The following is a 15,080-nucleotide window of genomic DNA, read 5'->3' as shown; positions in this document are numbered from 1 at the left end:
TTTACTCCATGCTGCCTATATTTATTGTAGATATCTCTCTTTTTCCGAACCAAGTTTCCAATATCCCTTGGAAACCATGGCTCTCTCAAACTTTTAATCTTTCCTTTCAACCTAACAGGAACATAAAGATTCTGTACCCCCAAAATTTCACCTTTAAATGACCTCCATTTCTCTATTACATCCTCCCATAAAACAAATTGTCCCAATCCACTCCTTCTAAATCCTTTTGCATCTCCTTAAAGTTAGCCTTTCTCCAATCAAAAATCTCAACCCTGGGTCCAGACCTATCCTTCTCCATAATTATATTGAAACTAATGGCATTGTGATCACTGAACCTGAAGAGCTCCCCAACACATACCTCTGTCACCTGACCTATCTCATTCCCTGACAGGAGATCCAAAACTGCCCCTTTTCTATTTGGTACCTCTATGTATCGCTGCAAAAACTATCCTGCACACATTTTACAAACTCCAAACCATCCAGCTCTTTTACAGTATGGGATTCCCAGTCTATGTGTGGAACATTAAAATCTCCCACTATCACAACCTTGTACTTACTACAAATATCTGCTATCTCCTTACAAATTTGCTCCTCCAATTCTTGCTCCCCATTTGGTGGTCTATAATACACCCCTATAAGTGTTACTACACTTTTCCCATTCCACAATTCCACCCAAATAGCCTCCCTAGACGAGCCCTCTAATCTATCCTGCCAGAGCACCGCTGTAATATTTTCTCTGTCAAGCAATGCAACACCTCCCACTCTTGTCCCTCTGATTCTATCACACCTGAAGCAATGAAATCCACGAATATTTAGTTGCCAATCACACCCCTCCTGTAACCATGTTTCACTAATAGCTACCACATTATACTTTCAGGTATCAATCCATGCTTTAAGCTCATCCACCTTTCTTATAATGTTCCTATCATTAAAATAAATGCATTTAAGAAAATTTTCCACCTCTTACTCTGTTTATCACTAACGGTGCAAACAACTTTACTATTTTCTTTTTCTTCCTTCTCCCCTACATTTGTTCCTACACTCTGGTTCCCTTCCCCCCTTGTATCTAGTTTAAATCCACTGGAGCCTCTCTAGCAAACCTCCCTGCAAGAATATTTGTCCCCCTCCAGTTCAGATGTAAACCGTCCTGCCGGAACAGGTCCCACCTTCCCTGGAAAACTGCCGAATTATCTGTAAATCTGAAGCCCTCCCTCCTGCACCATGTCTTCAGCCATGTGTTGATCTGTGCTATCTTACTATTTCTAAACCCGCCTGCACGTGGCACTGGTAGCAATCCTGAGATTGCTATCCTGGAGGTCCTGTCCTTTAACTTGGCGCCTAACTCCCTAAACTCACCTTTCAGGACCTCCTCACTCTTCCTAGCCACGTCATTGGTCCCTACATGGACCACGACATCCGGCTGCTCACCTTCCCTCTTGAGAATACTGAGAACTCGATCCAAGATTGCACGGACCTTGGCACCAGGGAGACAACAGACCATCCAAGATTCTCGATCTCTTCCACAGAACCTCTTATCTGTCCCCCTAACTATTGAATCCCCTATCACTACTGCTCTCCTCTTTTCCCTCCTTCCCTTCTGAGCTGAGGGTCCCGTCTTGGTGCCAGAGACGTAACCACTGCAACTTGTCCCTGGTAGGTCATTCCCATCAACAGTATCCAAAACGATATACTTATTATTGGTGGGAATGGCCACAGGGGTGCTCTACTCATTCTGTCTGTTCCCTTTCCCTCTCCTGACAGTCACCCAGCTACCTGTCTCCTGACTCTTAGGGGTGACTATCTCCCTGTAACTCCTGTTTATTCCTGCCTCTGCCTCCCGAATAATCCGAAGTTCATCCAGCTCCAGTTCCTTAACTCGGTTTGTCAGGAGCTGCAGCTGGATACGCCTTTTACTGGTGTAGTCATCAGGGATGATTGTGCTCGCCCTGACATCCCACATACTGCAAACGGAGCACTCAACTGCCCTAACTGCGCCTCCATTACCTGCTCTTAAGGTAATTAGATTTATTAAAGGAAATTACCCAGCATTACCTCACTTGGAGTGAAGCTCTTCCTCAGCCTCTGCTCGCCAAAGCCTCAGGAGCCAAAGCCTTCCTACTCTGTCTCCCACTACACTAATTTTCTCTCTTTTAAACACTCCCGCTGCCTCACAGTCCGACTTACACGCACTTGCGCAGTTGTGCCCCATTCAACTGCCAAAGAAATGACCGACCTTCACAATCTTCTCTCTTTTAAGCACTCCCGCTGCCTCACAGTCCTAGGTTACAACAGGGCTCCATTCCTGATAAGTGTTAGCAACAAACAATTCACAGGTTGTAACTGAACAACATTGTAGGGGAGAGGACCACAGAAACGGCTATGATGGGAGATTGATCAGGTGTAGAAATAATGGCTGTCAGTTGGCCTTACAGAATCAGCGAGTAAGCTAGACTCATCAGTGCTTTCATCTTGGATCAGAGAATAGGATGGGGGTTAGGAGGGTGGGGTGCAGGCATTGGGGAGAGGGCATGGAAATTCTGCATTCCCACCTGGCCAGAGATACTTGTAGACCTGCAGCAGCTGGGAAGTCCATCCCTATCCATCCAACTGGTTTCCCGAATGCTCATTCATATACATGGGCTGTCCATAAGTCAGGTATTTGTAATGTGGGGAGGACCTGTACTGAATATATATCTTGATTACAAATGCTCTATAGATCCAGTGTCAATTAGGCAAAAATATTTTACTTCATTTAAAATGTGCTAATTAGATAGCACATAAAGAAACACCAGTGATCCATGAATTAACAATGGTTTGTTAAGATTTTAATTTTTTAGTTTCTGAAACGAAATCATATGGCTCATGCATGGTAACACCTTACAATAGGTTTGAAATTAACTGTTGCAAAATCTCTGCTCTCCCAGTTGTTCTCTCTAAACTCTTACTTCTGCATGTTCTGCTTTTAAAATTTTAAATCTTATATGCTTGTTTTTTTTTAAACTAATTACAGTCCATGAAACCTTTCAGCTGTGTTCTGTTGATGGTAGAAATGGCCACTTCCTTGATCTGACTTTCTAATTGATTGACAATATGGCTGTCAAATTTGTTTTTAATAATGAAAAATAAATCTCTAAACTGGTTCCTCTTCTCTCAAAGTGAATGTTTAAATCAAGAGGACAACAAAGTAATGCCAGTAATGACTTTAAGCTCTGCTTTAGAGAAAAGCCAACAAAATACAGTGCAGGCTGATTAATGGGGTGGGGGGAATTAATTGACATTATGCAATTAATATATAGCATGTAGGGAATAATGAGAGTGAGTATTTTATTAAATATTCACTTTAGTTCCACAGAGTTAAAAACAAAATTGTTAACTAATACTGCAGTATTTTTATTAATGATGTTATCACAACTATTCCTCAGTATAACAAAAATCTTGTGTCCTGCAGAACATTCGATGTGAAGTTAGACCTTGATACAATAGGAATCTTCACCCTTTTAAGCTCTTTGGAATAATCTGTTAAAAATAATTTTAAAACAGGGTGATATATATTCTGACTCTATTTATCAGAGTCTGGAGATAAAATCCAAATATTTGTTTTGTCTCCTTACCTAACATGGAGGAGAATAGATGAATGAATTTTAGGAGTTGAGAAAAGGCAATATGGCATCTGGAATAATTTTTTTCATGGATTGTCCATTTACAGTATGTCAAAATGATAGCATATGAGCTGAAAAATTCATATCCAGTGAGTAGTTTTCCTTATTCTCAGCAGTCTGCAAATAACATACTCAATCTAACCTTTATATTCCAGTTTCAATGACCTACACGCCTGTATTTATCTGCCTTTCACATTCTTCTATTTGAGAATTTTGAGCGCCTCAATCAAATAATTTACCACTGATTCCAGTTACCATTGTTCAGTTGATTGCAAGAATGGATATCATCTCATATTGCCTCCACTAATTAAAGGAGTTGCCCATTTATGTTATTACAGTGCAAGCAGTCAAGATTCAGAAGGCCAAATAAGTCTACAATCCAACAAATTGGAATTGTTTTGGTTTTAAATCATCAAATAGGAATGTTCAAAATATAACACAACATTTCAACCAAAACAAATATGAACAATAGTGGTTGGAACAGATACCAGCTCACAGCCCAAAAACAATAATCTTAATTATAATCAGATACAGATCCATAATCCCTTGAAAGTGGCATCACAGGTAGATAGGGTCATAAAGAGAGCTTTTGGCATGTTGGCCTTCATAAATCAAAGCATTGAGTACATGAGTTGGGATGTTCTGTTAAAGCTGTATAAGATGCTGGTGAGGCCGAATTTGGAGCTTTGTGTGCAGTTTGAAAGAGTAGAGAGAAAACTTACAAGGATATTGCTGGGACTTGAGGACCCAAGTAAGAGTGAGAGGTTGAATAGGTTAGAACTGTATTCCTTAGAACATAGAAGGTTGAGAGGGATTTGATAGAGGTATACAAAATTATGAGCAGAAAAGATTAGGTAAATGCAAGCAGGCTTTTTCCACTGAGGTTGGGTGAGACTAGAACCAGACCTCATGGTTTAAGAGTAAAATATGAAATGATTGAGAGGAACATTAGGAGGTATCAAGAGTGGTAAGAGTGTAGAACGAACTGTCAACAAACGTGGCAGGTAGAGATTCAATTTCAACATTTAAGAGAAGTTTGTATAAGTACATGGATGAGAGGGGGATGGAGGGCCATTGTCCAAATTCCAGTTGATGGGACTAAGCAGAATTTTGGTTCGGAATGGACTAGTTGGGCTAAAGGCCTGTTTCTGTGTACTCTATGACTTAATTTATTTGTAACATTATTCTAGTGCAGTAATTTTTGTCTATTTCTCAAAATATGGACAAGTTTAAGCAAACAAGTCATTTGTTGTTGCAGATTTTCTGCCCATGGTGAACTGAGAATGATTGCACTAAGAAGTTATTTTGTAAATCAGATGAAAAGATTATTTGAAATTGAAGGACATTTAACTTGCTCTTACTTGGGATGACCATAAGCTACACAAGCGGAGTTGAACCATTTGACACATAGAGTCTGCTCTGTCATTCAATCGTGGCTGATTGAATATTCAGTTCTGATGAATGGGCTCAGCCTGAAACATTTTATTCCTCTCCACTTATGCTGTGTCAACTGCTGAGTTCCTTCAGCATTGTATGTGTGTTACTATTCTATCATGGCTGATTTTTTTCTCTCAACCCAATTCTCCTACCTTATCTCTGTAACCCTTAACCCCTATACCAATCAAGTATGGAGGAATTAACTAATAAGTTATACGACAACACATTTCCCAACACTGCAGCGACACAGATTTGCATTTGACATCCTGATTCACATCTCAGCATCGTTTGGATATAATAGAAACTGAGAAAGGGAAGAGAATGAGCGTATTGTTTGATTATTGCAAAGCAGGATTTACATTTTGCTGTTCTGATTTCCATATCTTGGTTGATTTGAAACCACTGGACAATCGGCCATTTTGAATGTACATTTACAGCAACAGCTATCAAATTAAAGAGTGAATTAATACAAAATGTAAGATTTTTACTCCTTTCAAAATACACTGCCTTTTGATTTCTGTAGGAACTTAATCGACCAGCAATATGTTTGTGCCCCACATTTGAATGGCATTCACATTCAATACTTGCATCAGGGGAGATTTGCCAATTCCTAGAAAGGTCAATGAATGGATCACTGTAAGGAAAGAGAGTGCTGCATTTCAGATAGGATAATAAAATACACAATCCTTGCTGCCTTGCAGATGTTTGGATTTTATCAGCTGACCTTAAACCTCTCAAGTCCAAAGAATAAATAAAACATAACTCTTCTCATAACTTTGCTCAGGTATAACCTCAGATGCAGATAACATACAATGCTGAATTTACTTGAACCACAGTAAGCCATCAGTGCTGGAAACAAATTCCCTCTTTCACTTCCCCTGGTACCTGACGCAGTCATTGAAATAATCGTATTCTTGCAGTAATATCTATGCGCTTTTTAAAGATTAACAGGCAGCAAAAATGGAAAATGGCAATTATTATTTCAAGTTCTGATGCTGCTGTTGATTCTAATTTTATTTACTGGATGAAACAACTATCTTCTGTTAACAGTGGAGTGCTATACCTGGTGTTCGATGATTCTATCGAGCTAGTGAATGTTGAGTTAGCTGAACTCATTCGAGACTGCAAATTAGATAGCATCTGTGGGGGAAAACAGAGTTATGTTACACCTGAAGCATTAACTGTTTATCTCTCCACAGATGCTGCCTGACTTCCTAAGCTTCTAAAATTTTCATTTTTATTTCTAATTTCTATCTTTTCCAGTTTTCTAGATTTTCAGTTATGACAGGGTATGTACAGTTACTAGAAAAAAGTTTGCAAACCCTTTGCAATTACCTGGTTTTCAGCATTAATTACTCATAAAGTGTGGTCTGATCTTCATTTAAGTCACAATAATAGACAAATACAATACTAATAACACACAAACATTTGTACTTTTCATGTCTTTATTGAACACATTGTTTAATCATTCACAGTCCAGACTGGAAAAAGTATGTGAACCCTTGTATTTAATAATTGGTAGAACCTCCTTTAGTAGCAATAACCTCCACCAAACACTTCCTGTAGCTGCTGACCAGACTTGCACGACAATGAGGAGGAATTTTAGACCATTGCTTCATACAAAACTGTTTCAGTTCATCAATATTTCTGGGATACCTTACAAGAACAGCCCTCTTCAGGTCACGCCACAGCATTTCAATTGGGTTAAGGTCTGGACTCTGACTTAGTCATTCCAAAACACAACTTTTTTTTCTTTTTAAATCATTCTGTTATTGATTTACTCTTGTGTTTCAGATCATTGTCCTGTTGCATCACCCAACTTCTATTAAGCTTCAGGTGATGGACCACTATTCTGACATTCTCCATGAATTCATTGTTCCCTCAACAATTGCAAGCTGTCCAGGCCCTGAGGTATTAGAGCAGCCCCAAACCATGATGCTCCTTCCAACATGCTTGACAGTTGGGATGAGGATTTGGTGTTGGTGTGCAGCGCCCTTTTCCCCCCATAGTAAGGTGCATTTCTGCCAAAAAGTCCAATGTTTGTCTCATCTGTCCACAGAATATTGTCTGAGAAACAGTGTGGAACATTTAGGTAGTCTTTTGCAAACTTGAGCCATGCAGTATTTTTTTTTTGAAGAGCAGTGGTTTTCTCCATGGTGTCCTACCATGAACACCATTCTTGTTCAGTTGTTTTCTTATAGTGGTCACATGAACAGAGACGTCAGCAAGTTCTAGAGATATCACAAATCTTTTGCTGTTACCCTTAGGTTCTCTTTCATGTCCTTCAGCATTGCACATTGTACTCTTGGCGTGATCTTTGCAGGACACCCACTCCTATCAGAGTAGCAACAGTACTGAGTTTCCTCCATCTGTAGGCAATTTCTCTCACTGTGGACTGATGAACACTCAGTTCTTTAGAAATGCTTTTATTGCTTTTTCCAGCTGCAATTTTTCTTTTAAGGTCCTCTGAAAGTTGTTTTGATCAAGATATGGTGACATAAACAGATCTTTCTTGAGAAGAGCAGGCTTTGTCAGTAAACCTGACTGTGTGTGTCTTTCATATAGGGCAGGGCACCTCTACAACTCACACCTCCACCTCATCTCATTGATTAGAACACCTGACTCCAAATAGCTTTTGTAGAAGGTTCACATACACTTTTGAACCTAGACTGTGATTGTTTAAATGGTGTACTCATTATTGATGAGAATAAGTACAATTGTTATTAGTTTAGGTAGATTGTGTTTGTCTATTATTGCGACTTAGATGAAGATTAGACCACACTTTATGAGTAATTAATGCAGAAAAGGGTTCACAAACTTCAGAACAAACTACAGACAGTTGTAAAATTAGCCAGCTCCATCTTGTGTATGAGCCTTCATAGCATCCAAGATATCTTCAAGGAGCAGGGCCTGAAAAAGGCGATGTCCATTATTAAGCACCCCCATCACCCAGGATGTGCCTGCTTCTCACTGTTACTGTCAGGAAGGAGGTACAGAAGCCTGAAGGCACATGCTCAGTGATTAAGGAACAGCTTCTTCCCCTCTGCCATCCAATTCCTGAATGGACATTGAACCCATGAACACTACCTCACCTATTTTTTAAAATATTATTTCTGTTTCTGCCCTATTTTTAATTTAATTATTTAATATACATATATATACTTGCTGTAATTGATTTATTTTTCTATATTATCATGTATTGCATTGTACTGCTGCCACAAAGTTGATAATCTCATGACATATGCTGCTGATCTTAAATCTAGTTCTAATTCCGTACTTTTTGTTGCAGCTTCAATTTACTAATTTAGAGAAGAGAATTCCACACAGTTTCTACTCCCTGAAGCTGCCACTTAGTACGCATGCAACATTTTAAAAGGAATTGTGGAGGACAGCCTGCAAGTTAGTTAGCCACTTGAGAAAATTGATTATGTTCAAATTATTAAAGGTTGCACAAGGAGAAAGAGAAAATAGATAAAGGAATGGCAAAAAGCGTATATTCATTGTTATTGTTACGTAGCCAAACACTACAAATGCTCGAAATATGAATTAAAATAGTTGTATGTTCTTTCCATGTGTGCATGGGTACAGTCCAAAGACGTACAGGTTAGTAGGTCATTGTAAATTCTCCCGTGATTAGGCTAGGGTTAAATTGGTGGGTTGCTGGATGGAGTGACTTGAAAAGCCAGGCATTGTATATGTATCTAAAAATAAATTAAAATGCTGGAAATACTCAGCAAGTGATGCAGTTATTTTTCTTTCCATAGATGTTGACTGAGAGATAAGAGTAATTCCAACTTTTTCTGTTTTATTCCACAATGCTTACATTATATTTCACTGACATGTCAGATTTTTTTTCAATAGCAACAAAGCTAGCAATGTTGCAGTTTTAGCATCAACAATTTATGAACAAAAACAAAAACAGATGAAAGATACCCAGTTAAAACATCTTAAAATTTCTGACTGGCCTGTTCGCTTCCAACTTTTCCTATGTTATTTCAGGAAGCAGAATTGACTGGGTTAGAAGTATGATAGTTTCCTAGAGCACAGAGGAGGCCATTCAGCCCAATTCACCAGAGCAAAGAAGCTAAACCATAGCTTTGTTTTGTAAGTAAATAATAAAAAAGCAAAATAAATAGAGGGAAAGCCACTTAAAATTAACAGCAGTATGAGTAAAGCTTTCTATGTTAACTTCTGCAAATGTAGTCCAAAGTGCTTACCTGATGTGACAGGTCACATCAATAACTGTAAGAAATGGGAATAATTTAAATTTTTATTTGACCATAGCTTTGTTTTGTAAGTAAATAATAAAAAAACAAAATAAATAGAGGGAAAGCCACTTAAAATTAACAGCAGTATGAGTAAAGCTTTCTATGTTAACTTCTGCAAGTGTAGTCCAAAGTGCTTACCTGATGTGACAGGTCACATCAATAACTGTAAGAAATGGGAATAATTTAAATTTTTATTTGAAAAATCTCTTCTATTCAGAAATGCTCATCTGCATCAGATCTATCGTTTGAAGTCTACCTTTGCAGAACTGCTTTTTTTTTAACGAATGAATTGATTGAAATCCCAGGTGTTCCAATGTCATTGATTATAATTTTAAATATTGAAAATACTCAATAGTAAAAATTATGTTAGCACTCTAGTGCATGGACAAGATCTACAGGGCAGTCTTTTCAATTAATTGCCATGTACAATTCTGGTTTTCTCATTATAGGATATGAGAGCAAAGATTATTCACCAGGATTTTGCCTAGATTGGAGGATCTTGGTTATTGTGGGAGATTGGATAGGCTCAGTTGTTTTCTCCCAGAGAGAAAGAGGTATATAAGACTATGAGAAGCACAGAATTTTTCCCCATGGGACAGCATCAAAAATGAGAGGGCATAGATTTAAGATGAGTGGAAGAATTTCTAAAGGGGATATGAGGAATAAGCTTTTTAACGTAGGGGTTGAAATCTGAGATGCATTGCGAGAGGAAATCATGAAATTGAATACAATTACTAATTTAAGAAGCATTAAGGCAGACACTTATAAATAGAGGGCGAAGCACAAAAGGATACAGTCCTAATGTGGTCAAATGGGATTAGCACAAATGGACAAAAAAGTGAATATGGATATGAAAGGACAACTCTAAAACATTGTAAGAAAAAAGTCTCATTTTCAAAATACATGGTGAGATCTATTTGTGCTTACTGTGCAATATTACTCACTCTGAAGGGGATTTTGTAAATTAAAATTCATTAGAAGTTCAATTGTATTTCTTTTTTTCATTTTATGCCATTTACATTTCTCTCATTTGGATGAGAAATCTGCTTATCATCTAACTCAAGTTTTCTGCATGTTTTATATAAGGATGTCACTGACTACATTGCACAATTTTAAAAGTAAATGCCTTAACAAAGTATTTATGCTTGTGTTCTTCTTTCTAGCAATAGTCAGTAATACTACTGAAGTGAATTGAGTTCACTTTGAATACGTTTAATAGTAACTTTAAAAATGCTGCGTTTGTCCTCTAAGCTCTGGATTTATATGTATGTTTAGAAAAGAAACATACAAATCCTCCAGAAATGAAACAGGAAATGTAATTCACAATTCCTTTGTTTGAATCCCTACTACTAAGCATAACCAAATTAAATGTTAAACAAAATCCACTAAATAAATTTCAATTTGTTAAATTGTACTTATTGTAAATGGATAATTTTCAGACACAGTAGAAAGCAACATGTTAGCCAGCCGTGTGATTATGTCACCAAAAATTAGTTGGTTGTGTTCTGATTCTACTCAATTACTTTAAATACCAGTTTTCAGTCACAGGTAGGCCAAGTAATTGAGCTGTGGGATTACCTAGTACAAATTTAAAGGACGAAGAGCATTTTAGTGTTCCAATTTCATCCACTTGGAAATGTTATTTTGAATTGGTGTAACTTGTACCATCATGTCAAAGGCTATGTTTAATAGCACAGTTATGGAGATGATAGTAGACACAGTGCTAACTTGAGACCAGTAGCAAGCTTGGTCAGGAGGTCAACAGCCTGACTAAGACAACAAAGTAGTTTTCCTCTGTCTGTATTTTTCTGTACTATACCTTCTCCCCACAACACCCAAGTTCTCCTCACCTTAATTCTCAATCATGTCAGATCATTGTGACATCAAACAGTACCTTCTCCTTACTCATTCAACCAGACATCGGCTCACAACAAGATGGTTTTTCACCCCTCCAATTTCACATTTGTTATTTTGTACAGTACAGCCGTGACATACAGCTTCGTGCTCACCACATGGAGTTATCATGCAACACTTCCTACAAATTGTAATTGCTGCATAGGAGATGTTGCCTCATGAGCCAAGGCCAGAATAATGAGGGGAGGATGAATGTTTGGGTCGCTGAACTGAGGAACAGTCTCCATCCAGATTCTGACACAGGTGGGAGTGAAGAAATGCTCATTACTGGTGAATAGAAGGTGGGAGTTTCAGCAATGGTGAGGCTGGAACCAATGCCAAAGAAATCTTGAATACCTGGTTTAATATTTCACCACCATTAAACATGAAATCAATGTGCAACAAGACATATTTCTTCTCATGTGCTGACCCTTGTCTTTCTCTCTCTCTCTCCCATTCATATGGATTTCTTTCATGACTTAGACCCTGCAAAAGAGGTTATGGAGGAGATTACTCTCCTCACTCGTAACCTGTTTGCCAACAGAAGTAGATATACTGAGAACTGGAGATAACTAGAAAAGATAGTTGGAGAAAGATGCAGAGAGCATGACTGAACATTACGGGACCAACAAAGGAGTGGCCTCCGGTATTCTGGGTGAGAGGAGTGACAGCACAGTTCAAAAATAAAACGGTTTCTTTGTGCACTATTAATCACTGGAGATTTGAGTCGTCTCTCTCTCAGTTGCCGCAGTCTGAACACTCAAATGCCACATCGTCAACATTCTGGCCAGTGTTGTTAGAAAGGAGACTGCGGTCAGTTCTGTGAATACCACAAATAACCTTCTCCACAGAAATCCTGTTAGATGCTTATACATCTTTGATCAAAATTTAAGCTGGTGCCATTCAGACGCTGGGCTCCAGCATTTTTGCCAGCTTCAAAATATCCTGTAATTGGAACTTCACTCATTATCAGATCTCTTCCTCAAAGAGTGAAAGAGATGAAGAGTAGTTTGGATGTGATGTAGAGTGCCCTCTCACAAGGTTTCCTCCTTCATCTCAGCCTTACCTATTGCCTGCCAGTGCACAGGAAGGAAGACTGGCTGGGACTTTCCCATCACTAGTCCAGACAGTGAAATCCATATATATACACCCTCAGGAGACTGAACCCCTGGTTTTGCCAACCACAGAAGCCTCAGGCATCCTTGTCAAACTTACACCACTCATTTTCAGGCCGCAAGAAGAGCTTGTAGGGTCAATTGAATGAACAATTAATCCCTTGAGAAAAACACTGTGGACTAAAACTTGCACATCTTGTGATGTGACCGGGGCAGCATGTTACGGAAGCAAGTGAGGCAATGCCTCAGCTTTAATTACAATGGAGGGCTGGTGGGAATTCCACATCAGTTTCCCTTTGGTTATGTAGTTCTTGCCATTGTGTTATTTTCTATTTACCTGATGCATTCCATAACATGTATTATTCCTTTTGGGAACATGGTCTTTTCATTGTAAAGCTTTTTCAGCTCTTTGCCTCAAAGAAAGAGTGAAGAAAATGTGTTAGTTATCGTGATGACTGACATTTCCTCTCATCTTCAATTAATTTCTCTGTACTCTTTTCATGTTCTATTTTACCTGCAGCATAAAAATGCTGTTTTTAAAAAATGTAAAAAAGTAACTAGTGCCTAAACACTAGTTTTAGAAAGGCATCTTGTGGCTTCCATGTCCTGATGAGGCAATGGACTAAAATTCTGATGGGTTGAATTGCAGTTATCACATCCCTGGCCTCCAGGTGTGACTTATTTTCATTGTTTCCTCCCAAAAAAAGCAATAATTCACAATTTTGAGTTTGATTTTACCATGATTGACCAATTTGCAAAATGGTGATTTATTTGCTGACAAGCATGAAGCTTTAACTTGATTGCTTCAACTAAAATGCACCAATAGTGACAACCGGTAAGACCATTTTTCAAGTTTTTTCTGTAAATTGTATAATGTTTTATTTGGCTTTGCGATTTCTCTGGCTATACATCCATAAAGTGCACAATCATTTCATTCTGACAATTTGACCATTGCTGGAATAATATTTCTTCTGCATCTTAATACTTCAGATAAAACACACACAACTGAGAAAGGCTAAACCAGAATAAAATTAATGTACACGAGATTTCTGCAGCTGCTGGAAATGCAAAGTAACACACACAATTTTACTTTATAAATCATGTCACAACTAGTGTGATATTGGGCCAAAGTTAATTTATATTTTTTCTTCTGTTTTTGCTTTCTTGTTAATCGCAAGTTAACTGGCATAAGAAAAATTTAGGACTTGCAGTAGTGCAATGTTCGTGACATTTTGTAGTATTTAAGTGACTGCTCTATAATGAGAGAATTGCAGGAAATCCTGGAAGGGATGATTGAGTTTGAATGAATGGTTTCTTTCATTCTCAATTATTTTAAAGTCTTATATTATTTACAACTATCATAAGCTTTAAATCCCATTCTGACTTGGAGTGGAAAGATGGATTACTCTCAGAAATAAGATCATTGATGCAAAGGGATAACTAGCTTTCTCTCTCCACAGGACCTTCTGAATACTTTCAATATCTACATTATTTTGCTTTTAGAATAACTCTTTCTCCAAGCTTGTAATATGCTGTAACCAATCCCTGGGAGACGTTTAAGCTCTTTAATTATTTTGCCTCACCCTACTGAAGAAACAACCTCTTCAATGGATCAATCTCTACTAATTTTAGAAAACTAAAATCATGCATGGAGAAGTGATCTAATAATAAAAGTTAATCAGCTTTCCATAAACAAAAAATGTCAAATCGCTTCACTGGAGATCTACTTGGAGGCTGTACAAAATTATAATACCATTTGTAATTTTATCATGGTTGGTGAGGTTTCTATAAAACTCTTAATGGTATTGCACTTGTACCTTTGGCAGCATTAAAAATAGTTGTGAAATATTACTAATAATGCTCTTACAATAACTAACCACTGCTATAAGTGATATTATTCAGACTCAAGGCATGTATTGTTAAGTAACTGTTAGTTGAAATTTCATGTTTTCTTTCATTGTTGTTCAATTAAAGAAAACATATTCAATGATTTAATCAGTTAAAGAAACACTCTCTACTCATTATTATAATGTTGCCAACAATCATCCCAAACACACATGTAAATGGCATTTCCTCACTGCTGTCTTTCATTGTGATGTATTGCAGTGGTGTAATTGACAGCAACGGAGGACCGGTTCATCTTAAGTTTCTACCAGGACAGATTGGTTATCAACCTTCCTTTACAAATGGGATATGGTCTTTATCACTTCGTCAATGGAAGAACTCTTTTACAGTCTCCAGTGAGTAGTGCTTTATTCTTTTCAAGAATTTCAAATAATAAATGAATGATTACTGACGAAATTCCCATTGTATGCAAAAATAACAAGAGAAAATCTGCAGAGGCTGGAAATCTGAACAACACACACAAAATGCTGGAGGAACTCAGCAGGCCAGGCAGCATCTATGGAAAAAAAGTACAGTCGACGCTTCAGGCTGAAGCCCTTTGGCAGGACTGGAGAAAAAAAGCTGGAGTAGCTTTAAAAGGTGGGGGAAGGGAGAGAGAACCACCAGGTGATAGGTGAAACCTCGAGGGGAGAGGGATAAAGAGCTGGGAAGTTGATTGGTGAAAGGGACAGAATGTCATGGAAGAAAGAAAAAGGTGGAAGGAACACCAGAGGGAAGCGCTGGATGGGCAAGGAGATGAGGTGAGAGATGGAAAAGGGGATGGGAAATGGAGAGGGAGGGGTTAGGGGGCATTACTGGAAGTT

At 38.1% G+C, this 15,080-nt stretch overlaps 1 protein-coding gene across 1 annotated transcript in view; it reads left to right on the top strand.

Moving 5' to 3' along the window:
- Nucleotides 1–15,080, top strand: part of coch (coagulation factor C homolog, cochlin (Limulus polyphemus)) — a 34,622-nt gene that overhangs the window by 5,024 nt on the left and 14,518 nt on the right. Inside the window, exon 5 of the mRNA XM_063068298.1 lies at nt 14,479–14,612. Within this exon, the coding sequence (XP_062924368.1) occupies nt 14,479–14,612 (134 nt within the window). The remainder of the gene's footprint in view (nt 1–14,478; nt 14,613–15,080) is intronic.

The sequence above is a fragment of the Mobula hypostoma genome, chromosome 1 (genome assembly GCF_963921235.1).
Source record: "Mobula hypostoma chromosome 1, sMobHyp1.1, whole genome shotgun sequence".
NCBI classification, from domain to species: Eukaryota; Metazoa; Chordata; class Chondrichthyes; order Myliobatiformes; family Myliobatidae; genus Mobula; species Mobula hypostoma.
The sequence above is the reverse complement of the archived record's forward strand: the minus strand, read 5'-3'. Positions and strand labels throughout refer to the sequence as shown.